At 36.6% G+C, this 13,107-nt stretch overlaps 2 protein-coding genes across 6 annotated transcripts in view; one reads left to right on the top strand and one right to left on the bottom strand.

Annotated features, from left to right (window-relative positions):
- The window catches only part of LOC111874111 (aurora kinase C), a 21,211-nt gene extending 15,828 nt beyond the window's left edge, over positions 1-5,383 (bottom strand). For 2 of the 3 annotated variants that reach the window (XR_002844486.2, XM_023869335.2), the window contains exons 1-3: positions 5,153-5,382; positions 3,015-3,196; positions 706-939 (exon numbers count right to left, since the gene is read on the bottom strand). Coding sequence is in view for 2 of the 3 variants with exons in the window: in XM_023869335.2 (XP_023725103.1) it covers positions 706-939; positions 3,015-3,178 (398 nt within the window). In the remaining variant the exon portion in view is untranslated. Of the gene's footprint in view, positions 1-705; positions 940-3,014; positions 3,197-5,152 lie in introns of all 3 variants that reach the window. The other variant, XM_023869336.1, reaches the window with a different exon arrangement.
- Positions 5,384-5,564: 181 nt separating this feature from the next.
- The window catches only part of LOC111874114 (FYVE, RhoGEF and PH domain-containing protein 3), a 12,408-nt gene continuing 4,865 nt past the window's right edge, over positions 5,565-13,107 (top strand). Inside the window, exons 1-6 of one of the 3 annotated variants that reach the window (XM_033755336.1) lie at positions 5,732-5,870; positions 6,508-6,831; positions 7,141-7,304; positions 8,064-8,194; positions 11,190-11,411; positions 12,250-12,436. In XM_033755336.1, coding sequence (XP_033611227.1) covers positions 7,199-7,304; positions 8,064-8,194; positions 11,190-11,411; positions 12,250-12,436 — 646 coding nt within the window. In that variant the 5' untranslated portion in view covers positions 5,732-5,870; positions 6,508-6,831; positions 7,141-7,198. Of the gene's footprint in view, positions 5,587-5,731; positions 5,871-6,507; positions 6,832-7,140; positions 7,305-8,063; positions 8,195-11,189; positions 11,412-12,249; positions 12,437-13,107 lie in introns of those variants that run through there. The other 2 variants (XM_023869341.2, XM_023869340.2) reach the window with 2 other exon arrangements.

Below are 13,107 nucleotides of genomic sequence, written 5' to 3' on the forward strand. Positions count from 1 at the left end.
AGAAATTCTACTTTGAAATACAAAGCATTTCTGTTGAAACTGGCAAAAGCTTGGGCTACTGACGTCACAGTGGCGGCAGTACCTGCGTCAGACACAGACGTAGTGCAGCCGGGGCCATCTGTTCGCACCCGCCAGAGGCCTCAAGTACACCCCTCTGGCCGATTCTCAGGTGATATGCGGAAACATATTCTCGTGAAAATTCTGAAGAGTGAATATTGCAAGAAGAAACACCCTTCTAGGCAGTGCCGTGTGTGCGCAGAGCACAAGAAGAGTAGAACTGCCTACATGTGCAACTTCTGCGTAATGCCTCTTCACAAAGGGGAATGTTTCCAGAGATATCACACACACAAGCACTTCTAGGAGCTCTGGTAAGTGTTCTCCAAAAATTTCAGTTCATAAAATTAATTAGGAGATTTTATATTAATTTTTAAAGTGAACAGCGCACAAGTTAGGGTAGCAGGTTTAAAAACGCCGGTCCCCAGGGTGATTTAAATGTTTAAACCACCGGTCCGCAATGTGTTAAAAATGTTTCAGAGAATGGATTAGGTCCAGACATAGGGACTATCTCCATCGTTTAGGCCCGACTGTGTAGGCTTTTATCTGAAGACAGAGGGAAAGTCCAGTCTCTAATTTTTTTAAAATATAAAATGACAACAGACAATATCCAAAAAGTTAATAATTGCATATGACAACTACATGGCTTACCTATCATCTTGTTCTTGCACCTCCTTTTTTGAACAAGTGTTGCTCCCCACAACTACAGTTTCTTGTAAATTTAATGGTTTTATATTTGAATTAACCTGTGTGGAAACTTGATTCAACTGGATATTGGTATTTGAGCTGAGCACTTCTAGAGGTTTGGACACTTGGTTCACGATCACAGAAGGCACATTGTCCCTGGGCAGTGCTGGCTGTTTCAGATTCTCTTTTGGCTGTAAACTATAAGAGCAAAGAGACAACAGGAAAATAGAACAAAGACACTGGAAATATAGCTAGGGAAAATATAAACTTAACTTAAAACATATTTGCAAAGGATTTCATTAAAACTATAATTGTAAAACTCGTGCTAATATTTGTAAATTATTTTATTAGTTATGAATTATTTTGCAATTTTCCACTTCATAGCTTATTTGGCTAGCAATCAAAATCCTCAGTGAACAGTGTAGTGATAAATGGACTGGAAATGGAAGTCCAATTTCATGATTAATGTCATCTGATTCTTCTTTATGGGGCTTTATAAAAGATTCATGAGCTGTACAGCAACTGGACAAAGGCACCCTCTAAAACAATTGGGCAGAAATGTACTAGAACATCTCAAATAGCATTTGTTAAAAAACTGCCAAACTCTGTGATTTGTTACGTTTCACATTTTTGCCTAAAATTTAAGTTGTACACTTTTTAATTCGTGAAGTCAGTTTATAATTTCACTGTACAGGAAGGTCCTTACATATATATATATATAACCTGATGTTCTGCGTTTCCTTGCTTCCGCAAGAAAGAACAGGCAACAAGCAAAAAAAAAAAAAAATGCACTGTAAATATGTTCATAATAACATCAGTGTAACAGCCATTGAAAATTCAACATGAAATTTCATAATTTTTTACACAAGCATTTGTACTATTAACTTCCCCTGCTTTCTCTTGTATTCCTTTCCAGTCCTACATGTTACTGAGTGATGCATTGTTGCTGATGTTCAATAATATTCCAAAATCTACTTCAGTATTCATAGAATAGACACGATATAGTGAAACAAAAGACTACTCACTCATTCATGACTTACATTCATACATGTCAATGCCCAACAATTTGTTGCTATGACAAACCCAAGACTGTGCAATTTCAGAGCTATCACCTCACCATTACATTACTGTATACTGGATACAGCTATTTTTTAAAATGGACATTTTCCCCTTTTCCAATACAAAATTTTGTGGCACAATTGCAACTTAAAATGGCACAAATTTGTGTCAGTTTCATAATACTATGCTATACCATAATATTCTTTTTATTGCTCTTCTTCTCCTTCTTCTTCTTCTTCTTCTTCTTCAGAATACACTCACATGGTGATTATCCGGGGGCGGATAAACCAGTTTACGGCTTAACTGGAGCTTTTTGAGGCTTATATGTTGTTTAATATTCATTCATTTTTGTTTCACATGGTGAGTTGTAACACTATTTTTGCACTAGTGTGAACTGAGCTCTGCATTTTTTGGTCCTGTTATGCTAACACAATGTTCTAGGGTAGGGGTAAAAGAACGCAAGGATTTGTGGAATGTTTCAAGGACAGATACACCACTCCAGTTAGCCTCTTTGTATTGATCTTCAAGTGCGTTAGCAAAATGTCAGGGTGTAAAAGGAAGAGTGTTGTGTTAAGTATGTATGTATATATGTATGTATGTATTTCGTCTCTATAGAACATTGTTACATGATATAGGACAAGTATTCAACAGACACTTGAAATTATCAATCAGTTGGGGAAAAGAGGTGTAGTTAAACAACTAGCAATGCAATACAGTAGTAAGAAAATATCACATGGTGCTGCTTTAATCATTTGGAATCCTTACTAGACTATCTTGAGAGTGAAGAGAACAGTTTATTAAGTGACAAGCTAATATTACGTAGGCTTTGTATGGATATCCGATAAAAGGAAAATGCCGCGAAAAAGCAAACGACAATATTACATTTTTTTAAGTGTTAAGTGTGAATATTCGTAAAAAGTGTTGGATGTTGTTGAACACTGTGATTGAAGTAACTAATTCATACTTCAGTGTAATGTAAAAAAAAGTATTAAATAGGCCATGAAATGGCATAAATATGAGGTTGAATAAATTTAAATACAGGTAGGCCTATAGTATTATGAAGGTACAGTATTACAGTACTACTTTTAATAAAATTTGTCCTAACCAGGTTTTCGATTAATCGTGATTTCCATCCCCATCATTATCCCGGATAATTGAGAGTTGAGTGTATAATGTTCAATTTAATAATTATAATAATTTGGATATGAACTAACACATGTTTCTGAGTGTGAGCAACTCCCTGGATCACATTTCTTGCATAAATTGGCTTTGTAGCTCCCTTTGTTGACTTTGCAGGAGGGTGCTGTTTGTTCAAAATCAGTTTGGCACAAGGAACTTTGGCTGTTTTTGGTTGTGACTTGTTTTCTTTGTTACTCATAATTACAAATTACTCCACCTGTAACACAAAAAGGGGAACACACAAACACAACACTAATTCTTAGTTATTTAATAGCATTTTACTGATTGCATAGGATTGTCAAATATTATGATGATTGTGTTTGATGAATTGAAACAGATGTGGAAGCAAGGAGCTACAGTCCACTTAAGGCACTATATCAACATTTACACAAACAGGGCAAACAACAGAAAACCTAATTCAGGCTAGCAAATTTCCACCTCAGTTTTGAATTTGAGGTCTCACACTAACATCTTAGAAGTCTGTTAACAAGCCACATACAATTTCTTTAAATGGATATAAATTACAGCTAATTACATAATAATAACCAAATATTACTGAGTATTCCATAGTTTGCACACAATTTATTCAGTTGAATAATAAATTCCATCTTTTTACGAGAACTCATGACTGTCTCTTAACACGGGCTGTAAAACCAAAGATATTGTTAATGTAGAAGAAAGTGGCTTGTTTCTTCATGCATTCTCTAATAAAACTGTGTTTTAAAATAAAAAAAAAGTGCCATATGTAAACTATCAAAGAGAAACTGAACCTTTTATTGGGTAGCCATAAAGAGTAGAACTTCATAATGAAATTCTCAAGATATATATTTATGAATTTTGAAATACATGCTGATTTCAACTATGGGTAACTAATATATGTTCATCTATCTGTGATTTTGCAGGAAACTTTATGAAATCCAGATATGTGCCAATTTGGAAATGTTCCTGGTCCCATGGCATTCTATCTTGTACTGACTTCAGTACATACAAACAGTCTACAACTTAGCACTTTTCTATATTTCTTCAATGTGTCTACTAAATAATTCTGCTCTCTTTTCTAATTCCTTTCAGTTACATTGCATTGTGCTTTGCTGATGTCAGATTTTTAATAGAATTTCACTTCCATATCAAAATAAAAGGCTAAAAATCCAATAAATTTAATAGTTCAACATTTCACCATTAATTAGTTCACAAATAATAAGTAGTTACAGATGGTAACAGAGCTTCCCCTTATTGGTCATTCAATGATATTTGAATTGAATATTTAATGATCAGATGCTTAATCTTTATTCAATAAGATAATGCAAATAATAACCTATACCAAACAAGGCCACGCCATAGCTCAAGCGGTTAGTCGCTGGCTTCCCACCACAGCGGCCCGGGTTCAATCCCAGTTCTGGTCAAGTGGGATTTGTGGTGGACAAAGTGGCGCTGGGGCAGGTTTTCTCCAAATACTTTGGTTTCCCCTGCCAATCTTCATTCCACCAATTGCTCCACAATCACCCTCACCTATCATCTGGGGCTGGTACAATAGGCCAGAAATATATATATATATATACCAAACAAACCAATTCTTCACAGAAATAAACATATAATTTTTAAACAAGGAATGGACAATATTCACAAAATTGTTATGCGAGATCCAGCAGTGTGATTGTAAATTAGGCAGCACAGCTACTAATTTTTCACATGCAGTAGTAAATCATATAGCACATAACGATGGTGACAGGCAGTAACAACAACAGAACAGGGTTAATGCGGACAGAATCGTTTAGATGGATGATGCAAAAAAATACAAAAAATAAAATGTATGGTCTGTAGATTTATGGGTATAATTGAGGGGTCTTCCCAGCGACAAACATATCATCTCTACACATATGGGTGTGAATAAAAACTGTTCTAGCGGCTGAGCAATACGTGAAATGTAATGCATCTGATCACTCAATTTTCTGTACTTTTAAGTTATAATCACTAATTTCATTATGCACCAGTCTGATAAGAACATCCATTTATAAACAAGAATACAGATACATCCAACCTTGATGAATATTTCTTTATTTCGAGACAAGTCATTAGGCACGAAATGTAATATTCCAAACAAATAAATGTATGCCAAAATGTAATCTAAAGTAACAAAATCATGCGAACTGCGGCTTAGAGTATTCATCCTTACCAAATTTATAAACGTATCGTGAAGATAACTCCGGTATAGGTTATAAATGTAAATACTGCTTCTTAATAAGTCAAACAACTTTGAAAAAAATTATATTCACACATAAAATAAGTTCATTAAGGCAACATATCTTGATATTAAATTAAAACACAATTAAAACAAACCGTTAAATCTTACTGCTCCACAAATACTGGGTTTTAAATTGAAGAGGAGGGGTAAAGTAGGTTCACCATTGGCTTAGAATCACGTGGTACAAAAATATTATTTTTTTAACCGTCCGTAAGCGTTGCCAGGTCTACTACAAAATGCAATGAATCTTGTTAAAATATGGCAATATGTTATTAATGTGAACCTTTATTTACTACATATAAACTGAAAACTACTTTGTATGTTTTACAATTATACGTGACCATGTTAATGTTAAAATTCAATGTGTAAGTTCCCGAGTGACCAGATATGGTTTAATCAGTTTGCTTCTAAGGAAATACACAAGTAAAATAAATAATCATTAACATTGACATTATACAAAACATATTGACTTATTTTATTAAATCTGCTGAAAGGAAAGCCTTGTTACAAGAAAATAAGTTGATTACTATTATAAGAAACGTTGCCACTGACTTGACAACATTGTACCGAGAAACTATTCGGTACATCTTTGTGGCGGCATGTACGTACTTAATATCATAAAATTAAGACTTCCAAAAATCTACTGATTGTAAGTTTATGAATATAACATATATCCATCTAATTTCATTTTTAATTTCATATTGCACTGGCTGAAATAGGAGTATGAGTTAGTCAAGCAGTTACGGAAAGCATTTGTTTTTTCTTGTGCAGTTCTGTCGCGTTAGCATGTACATAGAAACATTAAATATTACTAATTCCTACTGAAAGTGCCTTACTGCTGTAGTACAAAGCCATTTCAACATTGGCAGCTGTATTACGCTGACGTAAAATATGTATTTGGATTACAATTTCTGGTCCCGGGTCACATTTTGACATTAAGAACACATGGCCCGCAGACTGCATGCGGGTCGCCAATGTATTTCGTGTGACCAGGTTCGTCAGTTTCCTGACAATTAAAATTCATCAGTATCTTCTTCATTTTCTACTTATTGTTTTGTTTTAACCATTATCTTAATTTCAGCATCCTATTGTGCATAACTTAATCAAGGTACTTGTGACAATACAATTAATAATAAAACCAACATTAAAGCAAGTTAATAGTTGTTGAGTATATCTGCTCAATAAAACAAGTATTAACATGTTTTAATATAAGATTTGTTATTAATTATGTTGTACCTTGATTGCTTTACCTATTTGCTAATTTACAAATTTTCTCATAATTAAAGAATGGGGATGTTATCATGATCTTTCTGAAGTTACTACTGAAGAATTAGCTGTTTTAACTGAAGAAAACAATGAAGCCCTCCAGTCAAACAGCTGGCCTCTGGGCTGAAAACTGAAGCCGAGGCCGCCAAGACATTAAGGAGAGTGCTATCTGCTTTACTGTGATGTCTGGCAGATGTATACTTATTGCAGAACGTGATGCCCACCTTATTAGTACTTGCTTCCACTGCTGTCATTCCAAAGCAGGAAATTTTGTTGCTTATATTATTATTTCACAAGAAGTTCAAGAAAAGGGATCATTGACCTGTGATGCTGGATCACTCTGAGTAAGTCAAGAACACATCCTGGTCTAGATGACCTGTGCACAATATACAAAGACAAAAGATCATTTCCAGTCTAGAATCATACTTTTCCTTTGTAAGGTTTCAAGTTCTGATGGAGGTGAGTATTACAATTATCATCCTCTGTGATGTGACACCATGTAGTTTGGTACACAGGAACCAGCATTTCAAGAATACCTGCTACCTCTGTCTTCTACTCTGAAGATTGCAGCAGGTTCCTCTCAAATGTTGGACACTATCTACCAAATTACATGGTGTCACATCCCAGAATACCATAATCTTTTGTTTTTGTAGGTAACCTGGGTGAACTGTTATCCGCTTCTACATTTATTCTCTCTTATGTTTGGAAAAAATGACTTCTGCATATAATACACCACAGCGGCAGCTGACATTGAGTGCTGAGTTGCGGGATGTTATCAATGAGCACCATATATTTACAACAAGAACAAGAATGAAAGGTTTGTTTCATCATTACAAAAATACCTATAAGGAAAGCATCAAACACACCATGTACTGCTCAGTTTAAGTCATCGCTTAGTGCAGTTTCTAAAGAGTTCTGGTGGTGGTGTATAACTTTCAGAATTACTGGGTTTTTTTACTTTGTCCATCATCTAGTATTCTAACATTCAAATGTTGTGTTCTCTAGTTTTGAGAATACTGGACAACACAGTAATTCTCAGTACAGAGGGTGATTTTATATCAGGAATTACCCAGTTTTAATTTAGGCTAAAGACAGAATTGGCTATCCTGAATGCAAATTGTAGATGTGAGGTCTTCATGATGGTGAAAATTAAGATTGTGGTCTTATGGGTTATCAGACTGTGTAGTTTCATGTTTCAGAGGAACCTGCTGCCTCCTTTTTCAGTGTCAGAGACATGTGATGCAATGAACAGTCCTATTTTCAATTTTGCTTGCTGCCTGCTTCATACTGGTCTCTTACTTGGCTTACTCTCTGACCTGGAAGATGAAGGCGATACGTTCCTCCAAAACACCGGCTGACTTTCAACTAATGACACACCGTTGTGTCACAGAAGACAGAACTCTTCATAACCACTGCTGTGAGAACCTCAAATCCTACATAATGCAGTGAATAGTTATTGCTGTGAAAACATCAAATGTCAGATTTTTTTTTGCATAAAAATCTATCTCATATATGATATTCTAGAAGTTTTGCTCCAAAATTACAAAAATGTTTCATACTAGTAATCTGTTTTCAGTCATTTCAGCCCTGGACAACATCAACAAGGATTCTACAGAAGAGAGAGAAAGGTCCTTAAGATGTCAGACTATTCAGGAAATCCTGACATCAGAAGTCAGTTACTTGCACCAGCTTGAAGTTATTATGCAGGTAATTCCAGACCTAGTTTGAAAAAAATGTCTGTTCGCTATGGAGATGTATAGGAAATCCTATAAAATAGAGCACTCAAGTTTATTTCCTGTTTAGCCATCTCTATTTGATCAGAGATCTGTTACTGCAACTGGACAACTGGTCCCAGTCCATAAAAATAAAGTTTCAGTGTTAAAATTGTGGTCTTCATTGTTATGACACTGTGAACATCTGTAGATGGTTATCGCTGTTTCACTCATATTCAGGGGAAAAGCTGTATATTAATAACAAAATCATACCAGCAACACTAAACTGTGTACTCCTGAAGAGTTCTGTGTCTTGGATATAATGCAGTGTAGTCTCCTGAAAGTCAACTGATGTTCTGGAGGAGCATGTCACCTCCATCTTCATGGTCGAGGAATAAGCCAAGCAAGAAACCAGCGTGAAGAAGTTAGCAAACATAGCAGTAGGTCGAATACACAGACTATATGTTATATCCCAGAAGATAGCAGTCTTCATAACCACGACTGTGAGAACCTCAAATCCTACAAATATACGAAGGGGGACCCAAAAATAACCGGAAACGACCTGTTGCGCGCACATGCTTTGTAGTTACAAGTTGTGCTGCTAGGTGGTGTTAGCTGGGGGTCTCCCGCGACTGTTAGTGAGCTGGCGTCAGTCTGAGTTAAGTGGTTTGTCTGTGGTGGTCTGTTGTGTGCGTTCCTGTTTCAACCCTTTGGTGATTAGTGAGATGGCCCACCAGAAGGAACAAAGAGTGTGCGTGAAATTTTGCTTTCTGTTAGGGAAAACTGCAGCCGAGACTGTTGGGATGCTTCGGCAAGCCTTTAATGATGATGCTTTGGGGAAATTACAGGTCTACGAGTGGTTTTCCCGTTTCAAATCTGGCAACATGTCAACAGAAGACATGCCACGCCCCGGGCGTCCTTCGACAGGAAGAAATGACGAAAACATTGCCAAAATCAAACGTGCAATTGATGAAGATCGTCGAAAGACCATTGACCAACTTTCTGAGGAAACGAACATCTCATGGAGCACGGTCCAGCGAATTTTAACCGAAGGTTTGCACATCATGAGACGGGTGTCTGCAAAATTTGTTCCTCGCTTGCTCGGAGATGACCAAAGAGAAAACCGTGTGAATGTTTGCTGCGACTTGAAGAGTGAAGTGCAGAACGATCCAGAATTTCTTAAAAGAATTGTTCCTTCTGGTCGGCCATTCACTAATCGCCAAAGGGTTGAAACAGGAACGCACACAACAGAGCACCACAGACAAACCACTTAACTCAGACTGATGCCTGCTCAATAACAGTCGCGGGAGACCCCCAGCTAACACCATCTAGCAGCACAACTCGTAACTACAAAGCATGCGCGCGCAACAGATCGTTTCCGGTTATTTTTGGGTCCCCCCTCGTATGTTCCTGTTTGCTTAAAGAAGTATGACAGATCAAGGATTTGTTTTCTGTTCAGTTCTGCTTAAATATCTCATGTAATATCAAAGATGCACACACACACACACACACACACACATGCACACAAACTGAGTCATTTCATGTTCTTCTGAGTTCCTGTTTACCTGTAAGAAAGAAAAAAAGGAGACTGTGCCCCCCCACTCATTTGTCAAATGAATGTCTGAAGTAAGATTACTCTTTTTTTTTTTTCTGTGGCGCTACAGCCCCAATGTGGGCCTAGGCCTACCTCCATGAAACTCTCCGTTTCACTTCGGTTTACTAGATCTTAAACATTTGATAGGACTCCTTGGGTGAGTGATCAGCTCGTCGCAAGGCCTCTACCTGTAGACAAACACAGAAAAACGCACATGAACCCACGATCCCAGCTTCCGAGCGAGCGAAGACAGTGCATGCCTTAGACTGCTTGGCTACTGTGACCGGCAAGATTACTCATAGTGTCATCAATATAGAAACAACTTCTGTGCCAAAGTTGGTGTAACTGGTAAAGTTGGGAAGCTAAGTTATTTCAAATCTGATTTACAAAAAAAGACAGAAGTCCTAGTGGGTGATATATAACCTACCCTCTGTCTCTTCAATATTTTTCCCCTCTACCATTCCCTAAAAAAGAAGGAAAACTTTTGATCCAAGTGGCCAGTTTTTATGATACTTGGTAGGAAGGTCATTTTCTTCTCAACAGCATGATTCTGATCACCATCCCTTTTTACTGTAGTTCTGAGATTTAGTATATAAGGAGCCTTGTCTCCATGCTCCCTACATGTCATCATGATGCCTAAAATTTCATTCTGGAACCTAATATTTTCTGGAATAATAATGCGAAATTTCTGTAAATACAATTTATGTTTTATATAAAATATAATATTTTCAAAGGGGGTACGCGGTAGCGTAGTGGTTGAGGTGCTACACTACAAGCCGGAAGGTCACGGGTTAAAATCCTGATGAGGTCATTGGATTTTTTTCAGTTTACCTAATCCTTCCAGCCACACTAGGCCCTGGGGTTTACTCAGGGAGTAAAGTGTGACCGGCGCTTAAGGCTGACAACCTCACTGCCATCTTTGAGCCGATTGTCTAGATAATGTGGACCCTCAACCTCTCACAACCCTACGGGCCTTCACGGCCTGGTACAGGGATAGCTTTACTTTACTTTTTTTTACTTTTATAATATTTTCAAATCATTTTTAAATTTTTATCCTGGCTCCTTTCTTTGGAGGTAATGCCCATATCTAAAGACTTAGATATGAATGAAAGCATCACTTCTCCATCTCATCTTTTCTTTCTTTTATGGGCTATTTTAAGATGCTGTCAGTATTTAAACTAAAGAGAGTTAAGTGAATTAACTGGAAAGGATATGGAAGGACGATATCACAGTGTAATCAAGGTACTAACCTAGCATTTGCCTGACCAGACCGAGGAAAACCAAGTATGGCATCAGTAGGGATAGCAGATGTTACTAGACAAAGCTGCCTGGTCATATCTCATCATACATTCTTGTCACGTGCAGTTGACACCACAATTCTTTCTTTCTGTTACAGTTTTTTATGGAACCTTTGACAAAGAAGAGTTTCATTCCCCATACTACATACATGACTTTGTTTGGGCACATTGAAACACTTTATAATGTGAATGGTGAACTTCTTAATGAACTGAAGTGTAATCCTGAAAATGTTTCAGCAGCGTTCTTGAAGCTGGCTCCATTCTTCAAACTGTATTCTGTGTATGCGTATGATTATAAAGAAGCAATGGTTGTTCTACAGGTACTGTGTTTAGTATTATGTTACACCTTTTTATGTGGTCAAGGTTCTTCGCAGAGAAACATATTTAAAGAAATGCATTGCAGGACTACTGTAGCTGACATAGCACTTATTTTAAAAAGTAATCGTATAAAACAAATAAATCATAGCTTATTTAATTTCCAACTGCTATGTTTGAGGCCGAATCACCAACCTCTTTAAATATGTGCATTTCAGTAGCTGTCTGTCACTCAATTCTGTGTTTAAAATTGTAAAAACTGTCATTAAGTAACAACAAGAATTACCTTATATTATGATTCATCCACATTTTTTTTTTCAAACAAGAACTGGGTTCTGGACTGCCCCAGCACTTTTAATTTTAGAATTACACCCCCAGTGCCCACTACATTACAAGCACATGTAAGTTTTGATGTTTTCATCGTGATGACTGATTAGATTGTACTCCTCTGTGTTTTCTTTTCCCATTGAACTGTCCTTAGCTTTTTTCCATGACCATCTTCTTTGCATCCTGCTTATATAATGGGACAGATTCCTGAAACTACACTCCTCAATCCTGAAGATGAAAGCAGTCTGTTCCAAAAATCAATGTCCATCTATTAGATTAAATATTGTCAAAACCCAGAACATTACACTTTAAATGAACATATCTTGGAATCATATATTTGGCAATGGACAGATGTCACAATCTTAACAGGCAGGATTGCAAATGTGCCAAAAGAACATGCTGTTTGATGTTCACTGTTGATTTCATGTCGTATAAAACTGCATTGTGGCCCCTTATTCTTGTGTAGTTAGTTATAATTCTGAAAGGTATAACTGTCACTTTATAATATGAAACCAGGATTTGCAGAAGACCAATCCAGTTCTGAGCAATTACATAGCAGACCAAGAGAGTCGACCTGAAGTGTCAACAAAACTGATGTCACTACTTATTGCACCAATACAGCGCATACCCCGCTATCGACTACTGCTGAAACAAGTCATCTCACACACGCCTACATCACACCCAGACTACTCTGTGCTTCTGGGTAATTACTCTACATCAGTGACTCAGAGGAGAACAAAGGAAAGGGCTCTAAATGGAACTCATAAAGCATGCATTCCTACATACATAGATTTCTAATCCTTAGATGTATTTTTATTATTATAGTTATTTTAGTTTATTTTGTGAAGATTTTACTGCTTAAATATAGATTATGTATATGTCAAATATACAAATTTTGCACCACAGGCATATATGTAATTGTTTACCTCCTACATAATTCATAGGTGTATCTGTGATCTATTTCTGTACTGAATGCCACATGCTTCACTCCAGTGGTTCATAAATCATCAACAACAAATCAGCTAAAGATAATTTTCTCGTGGTCACGATGCCATCATTGTCCATTCTATCCCCCCCACACACAAAAGTAAACCTTAACAAAAATTGTATATTTTTCAAAGATCTATTAATACACATAATTTCAGGGCCCGAAATTAAGTGATGGTCCCATACCACAAGTTTGCAAAGCTTCCATGTTGTTTTCACTGACTGCAGGAAATTAAAATGTATGTGGCCCATGATGGCATAATATTCATATACAAGGAGGACTCCACTGCATAGAATTAAGTTAGTTACATGAATCAATATATATATATATATATATATATATATATAATAAAAACTAATAAATTAAATCAGTATGTAATGTGAATG

This window comes from Cryptotermes secundus, unplaced genomic scaffold (genome assembly GCF_002891405.2).
Source record: "Cryptotermes secundus unplaced genomic scaffold, Csec_1.0 scaffold3570, whole genome shotgun sequence".
In the NCBI taxonomy this organism is placed as follows: domain Eukaryota; kingdom Metazoa; phylum Arthropoda; class Insecta; order Blattodea; family Kalotermitidae; genus Cryptotermes; species Cryptotermes secundus.